At 56.3% G+C, this 16551-nt stretch overlaps 1 protein-coding gene across 20 annotated transcripts in view; it reads right to left on the reverse strand.

Annotated features, from left to right (window-relative positions):
* RAP1GAP2 (RAP1 GTPase activating protein 2) overlaps nucleotides 1–16551 on the reverse strand; it is a 55510-nt gene that overhangs the window by 19292 nt on the left and 19667 nt on the right. For 14 of the 20 annotated variants that reach the window (XM_077188637.1, XM_077188635.1, XM_077188636.1 and 11 more), the window contains one exon: nucleotides 225–309. In XM_077188637.1, coding sequence (XP_077044752.1) covers nucleotides 225–309 — 85 coding nt within the window. Of the gene's footprint in view, nucleotides 1–224; nucleotides 310–7441; nucleotides 7622–11942; nucleotides 12095–13830; nucleotides 13961–15194; nucleotides 15312–16551 lie in introns of those variants that run through there. The other 6 variants (XM_077188644.1, XM_077188641.1, XM_077188642.1 and 3 more) reach the window with 5 other exon arrangements.

Here is a 16551-nt window from a genome sequence, read left to right on the forward strand (position 1 = left end):
GCAGCGCCGCTCGCGGTGGCGGAACGGGAGCGTCGGTGCGGGATGGGCCGCATGCACGGCCGGCACCGCGGGTGGAGAGGGACGGAGCCGGAAGGGGCTGCCGGCCGGATTCCAGAAACCACCTACTGCTGCTCCTGTGGGAACAGCCCTGCTCCGTGCAGCCGCTGCGCTGGCAGCGCCGCTCCCCCCCAGCCTGGCCTCCAAAGCCCGGCCCGCACTCTCACCTTCATGGTCGGGGGCGCCGTCAGCGGGGGGGACAGCGGCCGCTCCGGGACGGCCACATCCGTGCTGTTCAGCAGCTCCTGCTTCCTGGAAAACCAAACACAGGCATGTCAGCTCCGCCGCCCGGGCCAGCGCACCAGGCAGGAGATAAGGGTTATCTCCCTTGGCAAAGCCGCGGTGTGCAGCTGCCTGTACAGTAACATCTGGAATCTGAGAAAAAACCCAGCAGACAGTGTGAGAAGGTGATAAAATAATCAGAAGAGCCCGCGCCCAGGGTGGGCTGCGAGTCCCCATGTGCGGTGCGGTGGTGCAGGGACAGCAGGGCTGTTCCTATGACAGGAACCAGCTGTCCCCACGGCTTCGCTCCCTCTGGCACCCTCCCCACCTGGGCAGGACCTGCGGCTGAGCAGCCCTCGGGCAGCAAAGGAGGCTCAGTGACACCCAGGGACACCCCAGCACGGCTTTGGAGGGACCCAGCTGAGGGCACCTTTGCCAAAACGGCACCTGGCGCCGGATTTGGAAGTACCAAGAGCCATCATGAAGATGCAAGACCCCAGGAAAGCAAAAAGCAGCCCTTGTGCCACGGAGCTGTCAAGACAGCCCCCCGAAAGTCCCCTAAGCTTTGGAAAAGTACAGCCTCAGCCCTCCCCTGAGCAAAATTCCCATCCCTGTCGCCCGGCAGTTCCCGGGCAGGCAGCCACACCATCACACAGCGGCACTGCCAGATGCTCCTCCGGGAGTCAGAAAATCTGAGATTTAATTTAGTTTCCTCTCGTCCCTGCCAGGTTAGTCCTGCAGAAACCGGGCCAAAATGTCCAACTGTTTATCTCTCCGTAACGAGGTTTGGTTCCCATGGCAGCGCGCCCCGGGATGGCTCCGCGCAGCGCCGGCACCGATCCCGCCGGGCCTCTCCAGCACGCAGCTCCTGCCACAGGGCACCCCGTGAAACCCCTGCCCTCCCCACAGCCCCAGCACCCGGGCTGCCCTCCCAGGCCCCGGGATTCGGGACAGCAGGTGACAACCACCTGCTGGTCATGGGCGCCTGCAGCCCCTCCTCAGCAGCCGCGGAGCTGCTGGGGGATGCACTGGGGATGCCGGGGAGGCAAAGTGGGACCAGCAGCGTCATCCTAAAGGGATCACACCCAGGGGAGTCATGGCCCCACCTGGGCTGTGCCAGCAACATGGGCTTACCCAGAGGCACTGGGGGCAATACCCACTGCATTGTGCCCAAATGTGAATCCAGACCGAGGGCTGGTGTTTCACATTACATTAAACCAAAGTAAATCTTCTTTCTCTCTTTTTCATATCACAGCAGGTTAAATTTACATTATTACACCTCATTTGAGCTCCTGGCATCTTCCAGTTTTTCAGTGCAAGAAATTAACTGGAGCAATGAGGGGCAATAGGAGAATTCCCATCCTGCCCACCCATATTGTTTATCAAGCTCCTTCCCTCTCTGCTCTCCACAACCTCACCATGTCTCTACTGCTGAAAAATGCCAAGGATGACAGATTTTCCTTGTTTGCTCTTTGACTTTCTAGGACACTAAAGCACAGCCTGATCTGGAGCAAACCACTCATCCTCTGCTCTCCTTGCTTTGAACCCTGAGCTCTGCCTGATTGCACTCAACTGCACAGTGGCCTCAAAGGCATAAAACAGATACGACTTTGAAAAGATTAAAGTTACAGGGATGCGCACAAATAATTTGATTTGATCTGGGATTTGTAGTGGGTTGCCATAGCATCATATTCTAAGTATTATAAAATCACCCAACTTAACAACATGTTCCTCTGTCACATGCTGGCTGCTTCTTTGGGGCCAAACTGCTGGAACTGCTCCTGCAGTTCCGGGAGAGCAAAACAAGCCCATCCCCAACGACTGCTAGGAACTGGCCTCTGCGCTGAGAATCTGTTATGGTGAAGTCCAGCCACAGACGCTGATGATTCAGCCCGCCATCAGCGCTGGGGTCAAGGGCCGATTTCCCAAACTGATTGCCCTCGGGGATGGTAAATGAATCAGGGGAAGCTTAGCACGCCTTTGTCTGTGCACCGGGGCTCACAGCAGCCCCTCTCCGTGCCCCAGCTGGCACTGAGGGCGCCTCTCTGCACAGCCTGAAGCACAGCAGGGGTGGCAGGCGCCCACCCCAGCGAGGATGGGCGCTGGGGACGCCGGGCAGCTCCGCGCGCCTCTCCCTGGCACCACAGGAGATGCGCGGCCCCAGCACTGACAGCCAAAGGTCACAGAGCTGTGTCCGCTCCCAAAGGGGGCAGCTGGCAGCTGCCAGGGGGCTCTGCCTGCCCCCGATGCCCCCGAGCCCGCCCTGGCCAGGCACCAGCGCACAGGATGGGCCAGAGCATCCTCCGGAGCCGGACACAGCCGCTCCAGAAGGAAACGTGGGCATCGCCTCTGTAATTATTTCTTTGTTTTTCTCATTAGGCAAATTAAGAGAGAAGGAAAAAGAGAGAATTAGAATCCTGCATTCTTAGTAAATCTAATTAAGGAAATACCTTAATGCGGTTATGGCAGGGCCGACTGCAGGGTTTCCGAACGGAGTCTGAGATCACCCCAGCCGTCCCAGCCCTCCCAGGACTGTGCTGGGGGACCTGTTGCCAGCTCTCGGGAGGCAAAGCCCACCTGCCAAGGGCTGCTCTCCTGGCTCCTTCCAAAGAGGGAGAAAATGGGGATTTTTCCCCTATTTTGGGGGCAAATCATGGACACTGGTGAGCTCCCAGCACAGCAAGGGCAGGTGAGGTCTTGCTCTTTAAAGCATCCCTGATCACCGTCCTAAAGCACCTTCAAATTAATATCCTGTATTTAGTAAACCCCATTGACATACTGAAATTCTGATTTAAAAGTCCTGCTCAGCACAGAGCCAAGGCTGCCTGGACCCTTGGCGTGTTCCCATCCAGACCCTGACTCAGGGTGCACACTTCTCTCATGCTCTCTCAAGCCAAAGCCTAATGTAAAACCCCCAGGGCATCCCACCTCCTCATTTTGTCCATCTGATTTGTTTCCCAGACAGGCTCTAAATCAACACAGTACATTTAGATAAATCACAGGTGGGGAGGGGAGATGCCAGCATATTACCTGACATGGTGAAATGCTCCACACGTGGTTGGCTCTACTCTGTCAGGATGTGCAAATGGGATGGGAGCACCCCAGGTTACCCGTATGCCAATGCTTAATTCCACAGATCAAACCTGGCCTAAGGAGGTACCAAACTCCTGCAGCAACAAGTCCTGCCTGTCAGATGCCTCATCCTTGAGAAGGTCAGCAATGACTCTCCTGTAAATTAACAGCCTCTATTTTTGGACTCATAATTTTTTATCCTTGATGGGCATCACCTTGCCAGCTGCTTCCTTTTTAGTTGATTTCATATTCCATGCCTGATCTCCTAAGTTTCCAGAGGGGACTGTGCTTCCCTATCACTTTGCATCCTCCCCCTAGCAGGCTCAGCCCTGTCACAGCGGGCAGTGGGAGTGGGGCACAGGCTGCTCGTCCCCCGTCTGGGAGGGCTCCTCTCATTCATCCCCCACACAGCTGGGGCTGACCCCTGGCTCCTGGGACACGAACACGAGCACCTGCTGACACACCAGGCAGAGCAGCATGGCCAGGGGCCCTTGCCAGCTGCTCACAAATTGCAAAAAAAAAAAAAAAAAAACCAACCAAAAACTGTGGGTTTTTTGCATCACAGACAAGGGCACCTTGCTGTGAGTTTACACCTGGAAATCTGCAGTGAGTGCCTGAATGAAGAACCTTGCCCTGACTTTGAGCAGCTCTCCACCCAATCCCAGGATGCCAGGCAGGCAGGATCTCGCTGCATCATCACTCATCCCACGGAGGACATCAGCAGAGGACATGCACTGCTGCAGGCTCCCACTGATGTCAGACAGTTGTGGGGCTCCAGAATCCCCCCCAGGCATGGGGGGCAGCCCAAGCACTCAGTGCTGCAGAGCTGCAGGACCCTTGGGCAGAGCCCCTGCTATGGAACATCTTCCCTAGAACCTGATTTACCTTGTTATGTCCTGGCTCAGCTTAGCCCTATTCAGCAGCGTTGCCTTCTCACATGGAAGCCTGAGAGTCAGCAAAAAAAAGTGCAGCATTTTCTCATCTACATTTCTTGCAATAAATTACATATTTGCAAACTGCCAGCCTGCACCTGCACACACGCAGTGTCCCCAGCACTCTGTCCTCAGCCCTGCTCAAGGAAAGGTGACATTTAACTGCCACTGGGGTTGGCTTTAACTGCCCCTCCAAACAGCAAATAAACTTTGTTGAACAGTTGAGAGCACCGTGTGCTTGAGCAGGCAGGATCCCAGCTGCCCACACTGGCCATGGGCTCCCTGCTGCACACACATTGCCCGTCCTGCTGGGCAGGGGGGCCAGCAAGAACTGACTCCTGCTTTGCCTGCACCTCTACAGACACTGGAATCTTCCCAGCTGGCCAAGGGCTTCCCACTGGGCCAGGCCAGGACAGGCCAGGGAGGCTCGAAATGCAAGTAATGGTGAAAAGAAGTTTCTATCTTTTACAAAATGTGCTGCCTACTCTGCCTTGCAGGAACAGAGAAAGTGGCAATTTCCTGCAGATCTGGGTAAATCAGCCAAGGCACTTGCAGACATTTTCAGACCAGAAGGCTCGTCTGATCCTATTCCTGCCAAACCCAAGCCAGGAACCTCGGGCAGCCGTTTCTGAGCTGATTCAATAATTTGCAAATTGCAGAGAACAGCTCCCAGAAACCTGCGTCTCCAAACGCCACGGCACTGATGCCAAAGGGCAAGGGGAGGCTGCGAGAGGAGGAGTGCCCCACACAGGGCACCAACCCATCAGCTCTCCCTGTGAGAGGACAGCCACCACAGCATCACCTCACTCGCATGTGGGACAGTTGGGAAAATTCATTTAAATATAAATACAGTTCCAAATCCCAGGCTTTCAGAGGAAAGGAGGAGCCCACAGCAGCAGCCACCCTCCTCAGAGCTCCCTGCTCCTCCCCTCCAGCTCAGGTGTGCAGGGGAGGCACAGGTGAGAAGAGTGCAGGTGGAGGGGCAGGTGAGCATCCCCCAGCTCTGCCGGGGGAGCCTGGTGTGCTGTGCTGCACTTTGCTGGGTTGCTAACGAGGAGGGACATGGGCCACCACAGACTCTGCAGCTGCCACTGATCCTGCCAGGCTTGCATATGGCTCATGGAAAGCAAAATTCAATTGCAAATGCAGAACAAAGCCTGAATGTAGGAGGGAAAAAGCAAATAGGAGCAGGTGGAGGAACAGAGTCCCTTTTGACGATGCCGCTAGCAGTCCCTTCCTTTTCCTGCAGATTATGTCACTTTGATGGCCCTGGCAGCTTGCATAAGATGAAACAACCACCGTAAAGCACTGCTTGAGTTCTTGCAATCACTCCCATGGAGGCTCCTCAGTCCATGGCAGACAGAAAAAACCTCCTCAGGGTCTTGTTCTCCCCCTGAGAAATCTGTGTGACTCTTGCTGCACTCAGTAAACCCTGCAGCAAGAGGCGCACTGAGACGTTTTGTGCACAACATGATGCCGGGGAAAAAATAAAAAGGAAAACCAGGCTCAGACATCACGGGGCAGATTCCAGTGCAAGTTCAGAGCCAGGCTTTTTCTAAGCACTCCAGTGCCATGTTGAGCTCATTCATAAAAACCTGGTACCTGGGGGAAAGACAACTCTCAGGCAAAGCCCTCCTTGGTGTCACCAGTAAAGCACTCCCTGCCCTTGAGGCAAAGGCAGGATTGGCCAATGAGTTTCAGCAGGTACAACATCCAGAGGATCATTTGGGTCCCCCCAGTGTCACTCTGCACTTGCACAGTCCCCACACCTGTCACAGCAGGAGGAGAGGCTTCAGGTCCCCCCAGCCAGCCAGGCCCTCCAACACTTGCTGGGTGGTACTAGAGCCCAAGGTCCAAGGGCAGAGCTATGGCCAGAACAGGCCTGGGCTAAACAGGACAAAACCCAAGGAGCAACAGCAGGGCAGGAACAGTCAAGCCCAGCAGGAGCCCCAGCACAGTCCCCAGACCTTCATTCCAGGGGACCCAGCCACGGCTCAGCTCAGGTGAGCAGACATTGCTGCTGCTCATTCAGGACCTGCAGGTTGGCTTTTTCCAACTGTTCTGCTTTGATGATCTACCTAATAGCCCAGCAAGGGAGACAAAAATACCTTGCTGTAAATACCAGCAAGTGACACAGGAACTCCCCAGGAACACCAATGCTCAGTCTCTAGTGCATCACTAACATCCTGCTCTCCATGGCACCAGCTGTCCAAGGCAAAGTCCCAATGCCGGCAGCACTGAAAAATGAGGTACAAGCCCTGCAATCCACAACTGATGGCAGAGAAAAAGCTTCATCCTCAGTCACCTCATTCTGATTTTTCATGCTTATAGATCAGGGAGTGAGGGAATATTTTACAATAACGATTCCAAATAATCATTTCTTCACTCATTTTAGTTTGGTACAAAATCGCAAATTGAACCAATAAAAGGAAAGAAACAAAAAAAAACCCTCAGCCTGCAGCAGTGCCCATGTTGCTTCCACCCTGAACCAGAGGTACAGACACTGTGAGGTTCGGGTGCATATTTCTGACTATTTTTAACACCAAAGTTGCCAGAGCAGCAGAGTCCTGGAGGAGCAAACTCCCTGCCCGGGGCAGCCCGCATGGATCAGCGCGGGGTCAGTCTCCGAGGCCAGCACGGCCCCGGCGCGGAGCGGGGGGAGCGGCCCCGCGGAGCAGATGCCAGCTCGCGGAGCGCTGCGAACCGGCCATTCCTACGGCACAAAGTTGAGCACCAAGTACAGCCCATGGCTCGGCAATGAAAGATGAAACCGTTTGTCAGCTGTTCCCGCCGCAGACAAAGCTGCGGGGCCGAGTCACGGCAGAACCGCACGGGAGCCCCCCGAGCACCGCGCTGCTCCTCCCGGTGAGCGGGGGCTCACCTGGCCCGGTGCGGCCCCTGCACACACACGCACCGACCGAGCGGGGCCGGTGCGCGGCTCCCGGCACCCCGCACACCGCGAGCGGGTCGCGGTCACCGGTGCCGGCCCCCGCTCGCCGGCACCGCTCCGGCACACGGCGCGCCCCGCGAGCGGGTCACGATTATCCCGGTGCCTGTTTCCAGCTCCCGGTGCCGCCGCGGGCACCCCCGCCCGGTAATTCCCTCCGCCGCCGGCCCCGCGTCCCCCGCAGCCCCCGGCTCTGCCCGGCCCACGGTACCGAGCGCTCCCCGCGGCGTCACCTTCTCTCGCTGCTCTGCCGGGAGCGGTGCAGGAGCCCGATCAGCACCACGGCCGCCCGCACCCCCGCGCGCCGGGACCGCGTCCTGCCGCCCGCCCGGGACATCGCCGCTGCCGCCGCCGCCGCCACCGAGCGCCGGCACCGGCGGGGGCGGCGGCGCGTCCACGGCCGCGACCGCCCCCGCCCCGCGCCGCCCCGCGCGCCCCCCGCGCCGCCGGTAACGAGCGCGGGGCCGGTAACGAGCGCGGGGCCGGGAGCGGAGCCCCGCGGGAGCGGCTGCGGAATGGCGGCAGCTCTGCCCCCTCCCCGCAGACCCCCGGACACCCCCGGGCCGGGCTGCGGGCGGGCGGGGCTCTGAGCACGTCACGGGCCGGGGGAGCGGACGGCCGGCGGCACAGCCCCGGGCACCCCGGTACCGAGGCTTTGCCGGCTTTCCCGGCTGCCGCAGCCCGGGCTCCTCAAGGGGCGAAGCGCCAGCGCAGGAGCTCCCCCAGGGAGGGAGGACTCGCTCCTGCCCCACAGACGGGTTCTCACCGCAGCAAACCCGCGGGAGCTCCCGGCTGGTCCCGGCCCGGCCCTGCCATCCCTCCCCCCGAGCCCGGGCTGCGGCACCGGGACAGCACGGGGCCTCGAGCCTGTCCCTCACACCGGGAGCTGACACACAGCTCCCTCCAGGAAATGAATTCTTTTTTTTATTAAGTAAACTGTAAATTATCTACTTCTCACTTCAGCACCTTTCCCTGGAAGTCCTTGTTGCCGTGGTGATAAAACACCCAGGTCCCTCTGCCCCCCTTATCTCACCTCTCTCCTCTACCGGTTCAATTTTCACAGGAATTAGACACAGGACAAGCTACAGCACTTTGAGCTACTTCCCAGTCCAAGGGATGGAGCACCATCCCTGCTGCCAGCAGGTGTGGGACCATTCATGAGAACATCCACCCAGCACAGGACAGGACACAGGCACCTGCCCAAACCTGCCGGCTCTCGGTACCCCTGCAGCCACTGGGAGCAGTCAAACATTGCTCCTGCAGCTGGTCCAGCCCACTGCTCTGGGTTGGTGCACCCAGCCTGGCCTCAGAGCAGGGAGGGCAGGGCCTCCCTGGCAGTGGCACACAGGTGCAGGGGCCCTGGGGCAGCTCCAAGTGCCACAGCCAGGTCAGGGTTTTGGGGGGACCCTGCCACAAACAGGAATCTGTTGGGGGGCACACACAGGCTGCAGGCAAGTACATCCACCATCCATTCCAGCAGGACCTGAGCAACTCCCACGGAAGGACGGCCAGAAAGGCCCCTTGCTCCCCACGCACAGAGCAAGAGCCCAGCACAGAGCAGGAGCTGCCTGGAAACCCCCAGCTGGGGCAGTCAATCATTAACAAAGCATGGGGCTCCCCTGGCAAAGCCTGTAATAAATGTGTTTGCTCAGGAGAAACAGCTTGCAGAGGCCACAGAGCACATCTGGCAGGGAGCAGCCGCTCCTGCTGCCCCAGCCTGCCTGTGACACTCCTGCTTCACCCACCGCCCCTGCCTGTCCCCTCTTGCCTTCCAGCCTTAAGGAGATCAACACAACCTCAGCTCTGGCCTTCTCTGTCTAAATGTTTCAGCAGAATCTCTAATCCGATGGATTCCTTAAATGCCACAATAACAAAACCCCTATCACTGCTGTTATCTCTTTCTGTATCCTACTGTAAGCCAGACAAAAGCAGGTGTGATGTTATTTTTAACACACCACATGAATTCACCCCAGATGAGCCAGGCAGCATTTCAGTGTCACCACAGCACCCATCCCGACCTACACCGTGCACATGGAGCACTCCAGAGAGCCAAGACCCAAATTGAAACCCAAGATCAGTATTTCTGTGTTTCACCAGATCTCGAGGTCCCTGGGGAGACTGAGGCAGCAGCGATTCCAGCAGACAAGTTTTAAGGTACCCACTTCCCCCCAGGAAAAAGTCCAACTCATTCTCCAAAAATTCCAAAATGCATTTCTGTCTCCTCAGAACAACATCAGATGATGCCAGACTCTGAGTGGTGGTGAGAATACATAAGTTGGTAAGAGGAATGAATCTTGCTAAACCTGGGTGCTAACCTGCACTGCCAAGCCTTTCAATAACGTCTTTGATGGATCAACAGATCTCTTCCTGCAGAAAATACCTGTCAGCTTTCCTCCAAGCTGAAGCTATCAGTCTGACAAATTCCTCAGGCACAGAAAAAAAAATTAGATCCTATTTCTGTGCCAAATTACACAAATTCACAAATTCATTTCCAATTAATGGAGGGGGAGGGGGTTAATTTTAAATCTTTTAGCTCTCACATTAAACAGGCAGATTCGAATTTCATTGAGTCTCCCTCTCTGGAGACATTTTCCACATCTCTCCTCCTCTTTTCCAGACAAGCTAAGTATTAATCTCCTCTTGGTTTATGCTGAAGTGGCTTTGTATTGATTTTTAAAGATGTTCAATTCTGTGCTATTTGGAAATAGACAAACACTGAGCAGAAACTCAGGTTCCCTCTCCACCCAAACAGGGCCCAGCCCACAGGGGATAGCAGCATCTGGACTCACTGCAGCTGATCTGTAATTTATAGCCTGAGGGCAAGGCAGTAGATGGTGAGGGCTGAGGTGGGCTGGGGGCTATGGGCTCCTGGGGGGGCTGGAGGCTCACACAGGGAAAGGAGCCAGGACCTGCTGCCCCACAGGACATCCCCTCTGGCTGAGCCAGGCCCTGCAGAACCTGCCCTGTGTGGCTCTGGCACCCGGGAGCTGCTCCAGGATGGAGAGGGCAGATGACAGGGCAGGCATTCAAGGTGGCAGGGCTGGTGCAGCTGAGAGCTCCTGCCCTGCCTGTCCTCCCCATGCCTCACCCCCTCCAGCTCCATCCCACCTCCTGTTCCTGCAGCGATGCCACCAAGCATCCATCGCCTTCCTGGCTGTTTGCAATAGGAATGCCCTGTCAGGGCCAGCACCCCCAGAAGCTCTCCAGATGTCCCAAAGGACATCTCCTAAGGGAGAATGCTGCAGCTCAAGACATTCCAAGCCTCCATCCTTCCTTTAAAACACCAGTACCACCCTATCAGTGACTAAATTACCTCCAGGCTAAGCAATTGCCCCTGTTTTTTGAAGAAATATATATCCCTTGAAAAGTGCCCTGCCATTTTTGCTCCAGACAAAGCAGTTTGGCAGTGAGCTAGGAAGCCTGAGGGGCTGGAGGGAGCGCAGGACAGGTCAGGACAATTACACACGGTGATTAACTCATCACCTGGCAGCCGTCTGGACACTCTGCTGGGAGAGAAGGACCTGAAAAGGGCAGACTGGGACAAGACTGAGCCTTTATCCCTAGGAGTACTGGATCTGCCATGAATAAATGACACTGTCAATATTATTGTGAAGCCATTAATTTATGTACTAACTTTGGCTTTTGTATAGATGCTGCTGTGAGATGAAGCCCCCATAGGTGAGCAGCCCATCAGTCTGCCTCAGCCCCCTGCTCTCACCTGAGCTGCAGCCACAGCTGAGCCCAGCTCTGGTGACTCAGGGCTTCTCTGGCCAGAGCTGTGGTGCTGCCTCATCAGACAGTGCAGGACATGTCCCTGTCACCCTCCGTGCCTCCCTGGGCAGGAGATATTTCTGATTCCCTCACGAGGGACAGTGCCAGAAATACACAAGCTATGCCAGGCATTTGCCACAGCCGGGCTGGAGGCACGGCCAGCCCAGCCTGCCTGAGCTCAGGGGCTGAGGAGAGCCCAGAGATCTGCCCAGGCCCTTCCCCACCACCCTGGGACCCTTCCCCACTGCCCAGGGACTCGCCCAGAGCCCCAGAGCACAGACACCTGCCCTGCCCAGGTGGGAGAGCTGAGATGGGGCAGCTGCACCAGCACCAAGGACTGGGAGCCAGAGAGGAACAAAAGGAGACAATGCAACACAGCCCAAACCCCAAAAATAGAAACTGCTTCCCTGCAAAGGAGCAGTCACATCCCAATTTCCCTGGCATGGCAGAAATGGATTTGGGAGCTTGCAAACGAGGGAGAAAGCGATTATAGTGTTTCAATTGGTGCTGCAGGAGGAGGATAAGAGGGCATCCACTTTTACAGAAGTATCACAAGAAATAGAGCTTTAGATTACATTACATCCAGCCCCAAGTAATCTGATTAGAAATTTATTTTATGGCTTCAGTTAGAAAGACATGAAGGCAATCCCAGGAAAGCACAGAGCCAGCTCTTGCATGCAGGCAGTGAGAGACAGAGCACAGTGAGCCCATCTCCCCAAAATGGTGTGAGACGGGTGTGACACGCCACAGCCACCCCGACACCACGTCAGTTCTGAGAGACTGGACCATGTGCCAAGGCATGGGGCAGCCCCAGCTCCCACCCCACACGCTGGCAAGGCCCCCCAGCACAGCAGTGCCCCAGCCCCGACGGTCCCTGTGCCCCAGCACTGTGGCTCCTGTACAGAGGAGCAGAGCTGAAGGGCAAGAAAGGAGAAATGTACCTGCTGAGCTCAAGGAGGAGCACACAGGGGTGGGCTGGCCCTGTCCAGAGCCCATCCCTGTGACAAGTGCACTCCAGCATCAGCCTTCTGCCTGGGCTGTGGCCAAGCAGGGCCCAGGAGCATCCATTTCCCCAGCACAATTTCCAGCCCTCCTGAGCAAAAAGAAAGAGTTGTCAAAGAGTGGTCAAAGGCAGAAAGAGTGGTCAAAGCCACACCAAAAGAACAAACACAAAAGAACTCTCACTGCAGAAAGCAGCTGAGGCCAGGTGGGTCTTGCCACCTCCCCTGGGCAGAGGGGATGCTGAGGAGCACAGCTAAGGAAGGTGCTGGGAGCAGCCCCTGCCTGTGCCCCCCAGGCCGCCCCTGCTCAAGGGCACAGAGCCTCCAGGGCAGCCCAGTGAAGGCTCCTGGCTGCAGGTGTGCAGGGGACACCGAGCACTGTGCGTGACAGACACGCTCAGCCAGACCAGCTCCAGAGGGGTAAGACCTGAGCCGTAGCCAAGAACTTTAAGAAAGCCACCGAAGAGCAGTGACCCAAGAGCAATCAGTGACAGCAGCCTGGAATACTGACCATGCCATCAACACATCAATGCACGAGTGGGTGGTTTTCCAAGACTCATTTACCAAGGAACAAAGAAAGCTGTGGGTACAAGGAGTCTCTTATACACCTCTCCCATCCATTGTGTGCCATTGACTATGAACCAAACCCTATTTTGTAATTGAGAGAGCCCAAGTGAGTCACCTTTGGGCTCTTCCTGCCCAGCAGCCTGGCTGTGTGGTGGCAACTGGGGGCAGCATCAGCCACAGCACAGCTGACACAGAACAAGGTAGTCATGGCCATGACAGCAGCACAATTACATGGAAATTGTATTCCTGATAATTTGGGGTATTTCTCCCTGTGAACACAGGCCTCCTGAAAAGATGAGCTCCAAGATTTCAGCATCCAATTAAATTAGATCAAATCAGCAGAGGAAATTAGTCTTTACAGCATTTGCAGATCCTCTGAATTTTACTAGTAAATCAGTGAGCTAAATGTCAGCATTGATCATTAACATCACTAATAAAGCCAGATTTGGAGGCACAGCCACTAACATGTGCCACTCACCCAACGCTTCCAGCACCTCCAGCACCCTGCTCAGCCCCAGCCCTTCCTGTGCAGAGCAAAGACCATCCCTGGAGCCTTTATGCCAACCAGTCACCACTGGAATCCTGCTGGGAAGCTCAGGATTAGCCCAGACTTTAGCCTCAATGGAGCAGTGCCCTTCCCGAGGGAGCTGCAAGGGATGTGGGAGGAGGAGGTGGGCAGGGAGGGGGGCATGGGGGTCCCAGTGCCACAGGGGGCGGCAGCAGCAGCACCTGGGCCCCAGCCACTATTGCAGAGATGACACCATCTCAATTACCCGCCTCCCTCACACACCTTGTTTGATGTGAAAGCATTAAAAGACATATAATTTGCGGAGCTAAAACACAGGTATTATCTCTGACACATCCATACTACAGGGAACGTTCTGAAGTCAATCACATCCAGGGGTTTCTGTTGCTCTACAGATTTTTCATTGCCTCTTGCACCAAATAAGAAAAGATGGAAAATGAAGCAGTTTTTAGCTGCAGACCCATCATCTTCCTCTTCAAATCACCTCACACTGTGCAACCTTATCAATGATTAGGAACAGGAGACCCAGATCAGCTTGTCAGGGCTTTAGAAAGTGGGCTCTGCGTTCCAAACTGGAAAGGATTAACACTCTATTGTTGTAGCAGAAAGGAACTGTCATGGTCCCTGGTGTGACACCAGTAACATTTGAGAGGAACGAGACAGGACAGTGCCTGAAAGGAATGACCTTTGAGACTTCACAGAGACCCAGAATATAGCTCTGACCTATTCAAGTACCTGCCAAGCCTCTACATTTCTCTTCTGGGTGGGAGCCAGAGATGAGCCATGCTTCCACGACGGTCTTTGGAAGATGTGAGTTCCTTGGGTATGGCACGGGTCACGGAGAGCACCACAAGCCCCACTGGAACTGCAAGAGGCGAGGTGGACAGGGCCATTCCAGAGCAGGAGTGTGGCACGGGAGCGCCGCTGGGTGCCATGGCCGCCCGTCCCTGCCAGGCCCGGCCGGAGCCAGGCCCTGCCAACTGGCAGGAAAAGCGACAGCCGGCAGGAGCGTACAGTAATTAACAAAATTATCATCAGGAACAAACCACAGGCTTTGGCAGAACGCCTGCACTGCCACGCCGGCACTGCCTACCCTGCTCTGGGCTCCTTGGCCCGGCAGACGCGGGGCTGCTCACGGTCCCCAAATCTCAACCACCTTGTCCAGGGCCGAGGGGAGGCCAGGGGGAGCATGGCCAGGCTGAGGGGAGGCCAGGGGGAGCATGGCCAGGCTGAGGGGAGGCCAGGGGCAGCATGGCCAGGGCTGAGGGGAGGCCAGGGGGAGCATGGCCAGGCCGAGGGGAGGCCAGGGGGAGCATGGCCAGGCCGAGGGGAGGCCAGGGGGAGCATGGCCAGGCCGAGGGGAGGCCAGGGGGAGCATGGCCAGGCCGAGGGGAGGCCAGGGGGAGCATGGCCAGGCCGAGGGGAGGCCAGGGGGAGCATGGCCAGGCTGAGGGGAGGCCAGGGGGAGCATGGCCAGGCTGAGGGGAGGCCAGCAGCCACCCAAGTGGGGCAAGAGCCCCTGCAGACCCTGCCTGGGTGACCTCAGTGACTCTGCAGACAGGGAGTGAACCCAGAGCAGATGGGGCTCAGCCACCACAGCCATCATGGCTCCCTCCACCCATCAGGACAATATTTGCTCTCTGAAGGTGGCTGCTCTCCCAGCAACCGCCCTCTGGCTGCAAACAGCTCCCAGCCTGACAGGCTATAAATATGGCAGGAGGAAAAACCAGCACACTTTATTAGTTCTGAGACAGAGCTAAAAATAGACCATGTGGGGCTGCTCAGTCCTCTGGGCAGATGTAATTGTGGATAATCTAGCTTTAAATATGGGAAGGCTGTCTGACAGCAACAACAACATTTCAGCATATGGACGGGGCGGCACTTGCGCCGCTGCGCCACCTCCAACGTCACCGCCTGATCCCAGCCCACCTCTCTGCTCCCTGCCTGGGCTTTCTGCAGGAACAAACCCTCACATAAACCCAATATCTACACCAGGCCACTGGGAGGAAAGCATAGAGTCAAGTACCAAGGGAGAGCATCAGTGGAGCTGTGCCAGTACCCATTCCCCCCGCCTGAAATTTTATATAGCTAAGGCTTACCAGATTAAATGGCTGAACCACTGCGAGTCCTCAGAGCTGACAGCACCTTCCTCCTCCTGTGAAAGCTTCCTCTGTCCCAGGCAGGCTGTGAAATGTGCTGGGAGGATGCTGTGTGGGTGCAGGGTTGGGTGTGGGCAGGCAGCCAGGGCGATAACTGCCCTTCCACGAAGAGGGAAGCGCTCCCGCCTGCCTGCCAGAGATAGCAGGGAGACGTTGGGACTGGCTGGATTTTGTAAATCTCCCACCAGTCCTCGGGCTGCCGGGGAAGGACAGACCATGGCCCTGCCACATCCTGGCAGGCAACTCAAGCAGATGATGGTGAGCAGGGCTGGTGGCAGCCCCCAGCCGTGGCAGCAGCAGAGGCCTGTCACCATCCCTGGGCACACACCTGCAGCTCCCTGGCACTGCAAGGCGCTTCATCCCAGCAGGAACCCGGCCACAGACCTGCTGCCAACACAAGGACTCATTTTGCCTGGCATGCCATGCCCAGCCACGGCTCTCCTGCACTCTGCTGGGTGCACAGCCCAGCCTCATTCTGCCCTCCAGCTCAGCACTGGCTTCAACTGAGTTTAAAGTTTTCTGCAAGTCCAGAGCCTTCCTTGCACCCTGGCCCTGCACGCCCAGTCCTTCCCCAGGCACTGGCAGGAGGGGGGCACTGCCAGGCTCTGAACTGGGATAGCCATGCAGGGCAGGCTGCTGGGGGGCATTGCTGAGGTTGGCACTGGGCTGGCTCCACGCCCATCAGCAATGGAGAGGAGCAGTTCCACAGACACGGAGATGGGAAACCTCCCTGTGTGCTGCAGCTGGCTGCTTGCAGCAGTTCTGACACCATTTCCTTTGCATGCGCTTCTCCGGCTAAATATAATTGCAAAACATACATTTACATGCAATTATCCATTTATGAAGTGCTAATAAGTCAAAGGAATTTACTTAGATGCAATCTGCTCGCCAGACCTTGTCCTCACAAGACCTAAGATCAAACCTTCAAGATCAGTGCAATAGTCACCAGCTCCAAGATGCTAAATCATTCCCACATCTTCCCATTAACTCAGCTCCAGCCCATCAAATATTAAAGAGCCTCAAGCCTGGACACAGCTCTTTTTACGAAGGTCGAGTAAATCTTTCATCTCTTCCCACCTTCATCCTCCTGCTGCCATCAGCAGAGGAGCATCACATGCTCTTTCATGTGAGTTCTGACTGCACACACACTGGCTCCCAGTAATTGCTGTGCATGGCTCCTCCATTCCCCAGAGACATGATTATTTTGGTGCTATTTTTGCTTTATAAGGCTAAAAGAAGAGGGGACTCTGCCTGAAGGGGGGGCTTTTTAACTGATCTTTTTGTTTAATGCTCTGTG

This window comes from Agelaius phoeniceus, chromosome 20 (genome assembly GCF_051311805.1).
Source record: "Agelaius phoeniceus isolate bAgePho1 chromosome 20, bAgePho1.hap1, whole genome shotgun sequence".
Lineage (NCBI taxonomy): Eukaryota > Metazoa > Chordata > Aves > Passeriformes > Icteridae > Agelaius > Agelaius phoeniceus.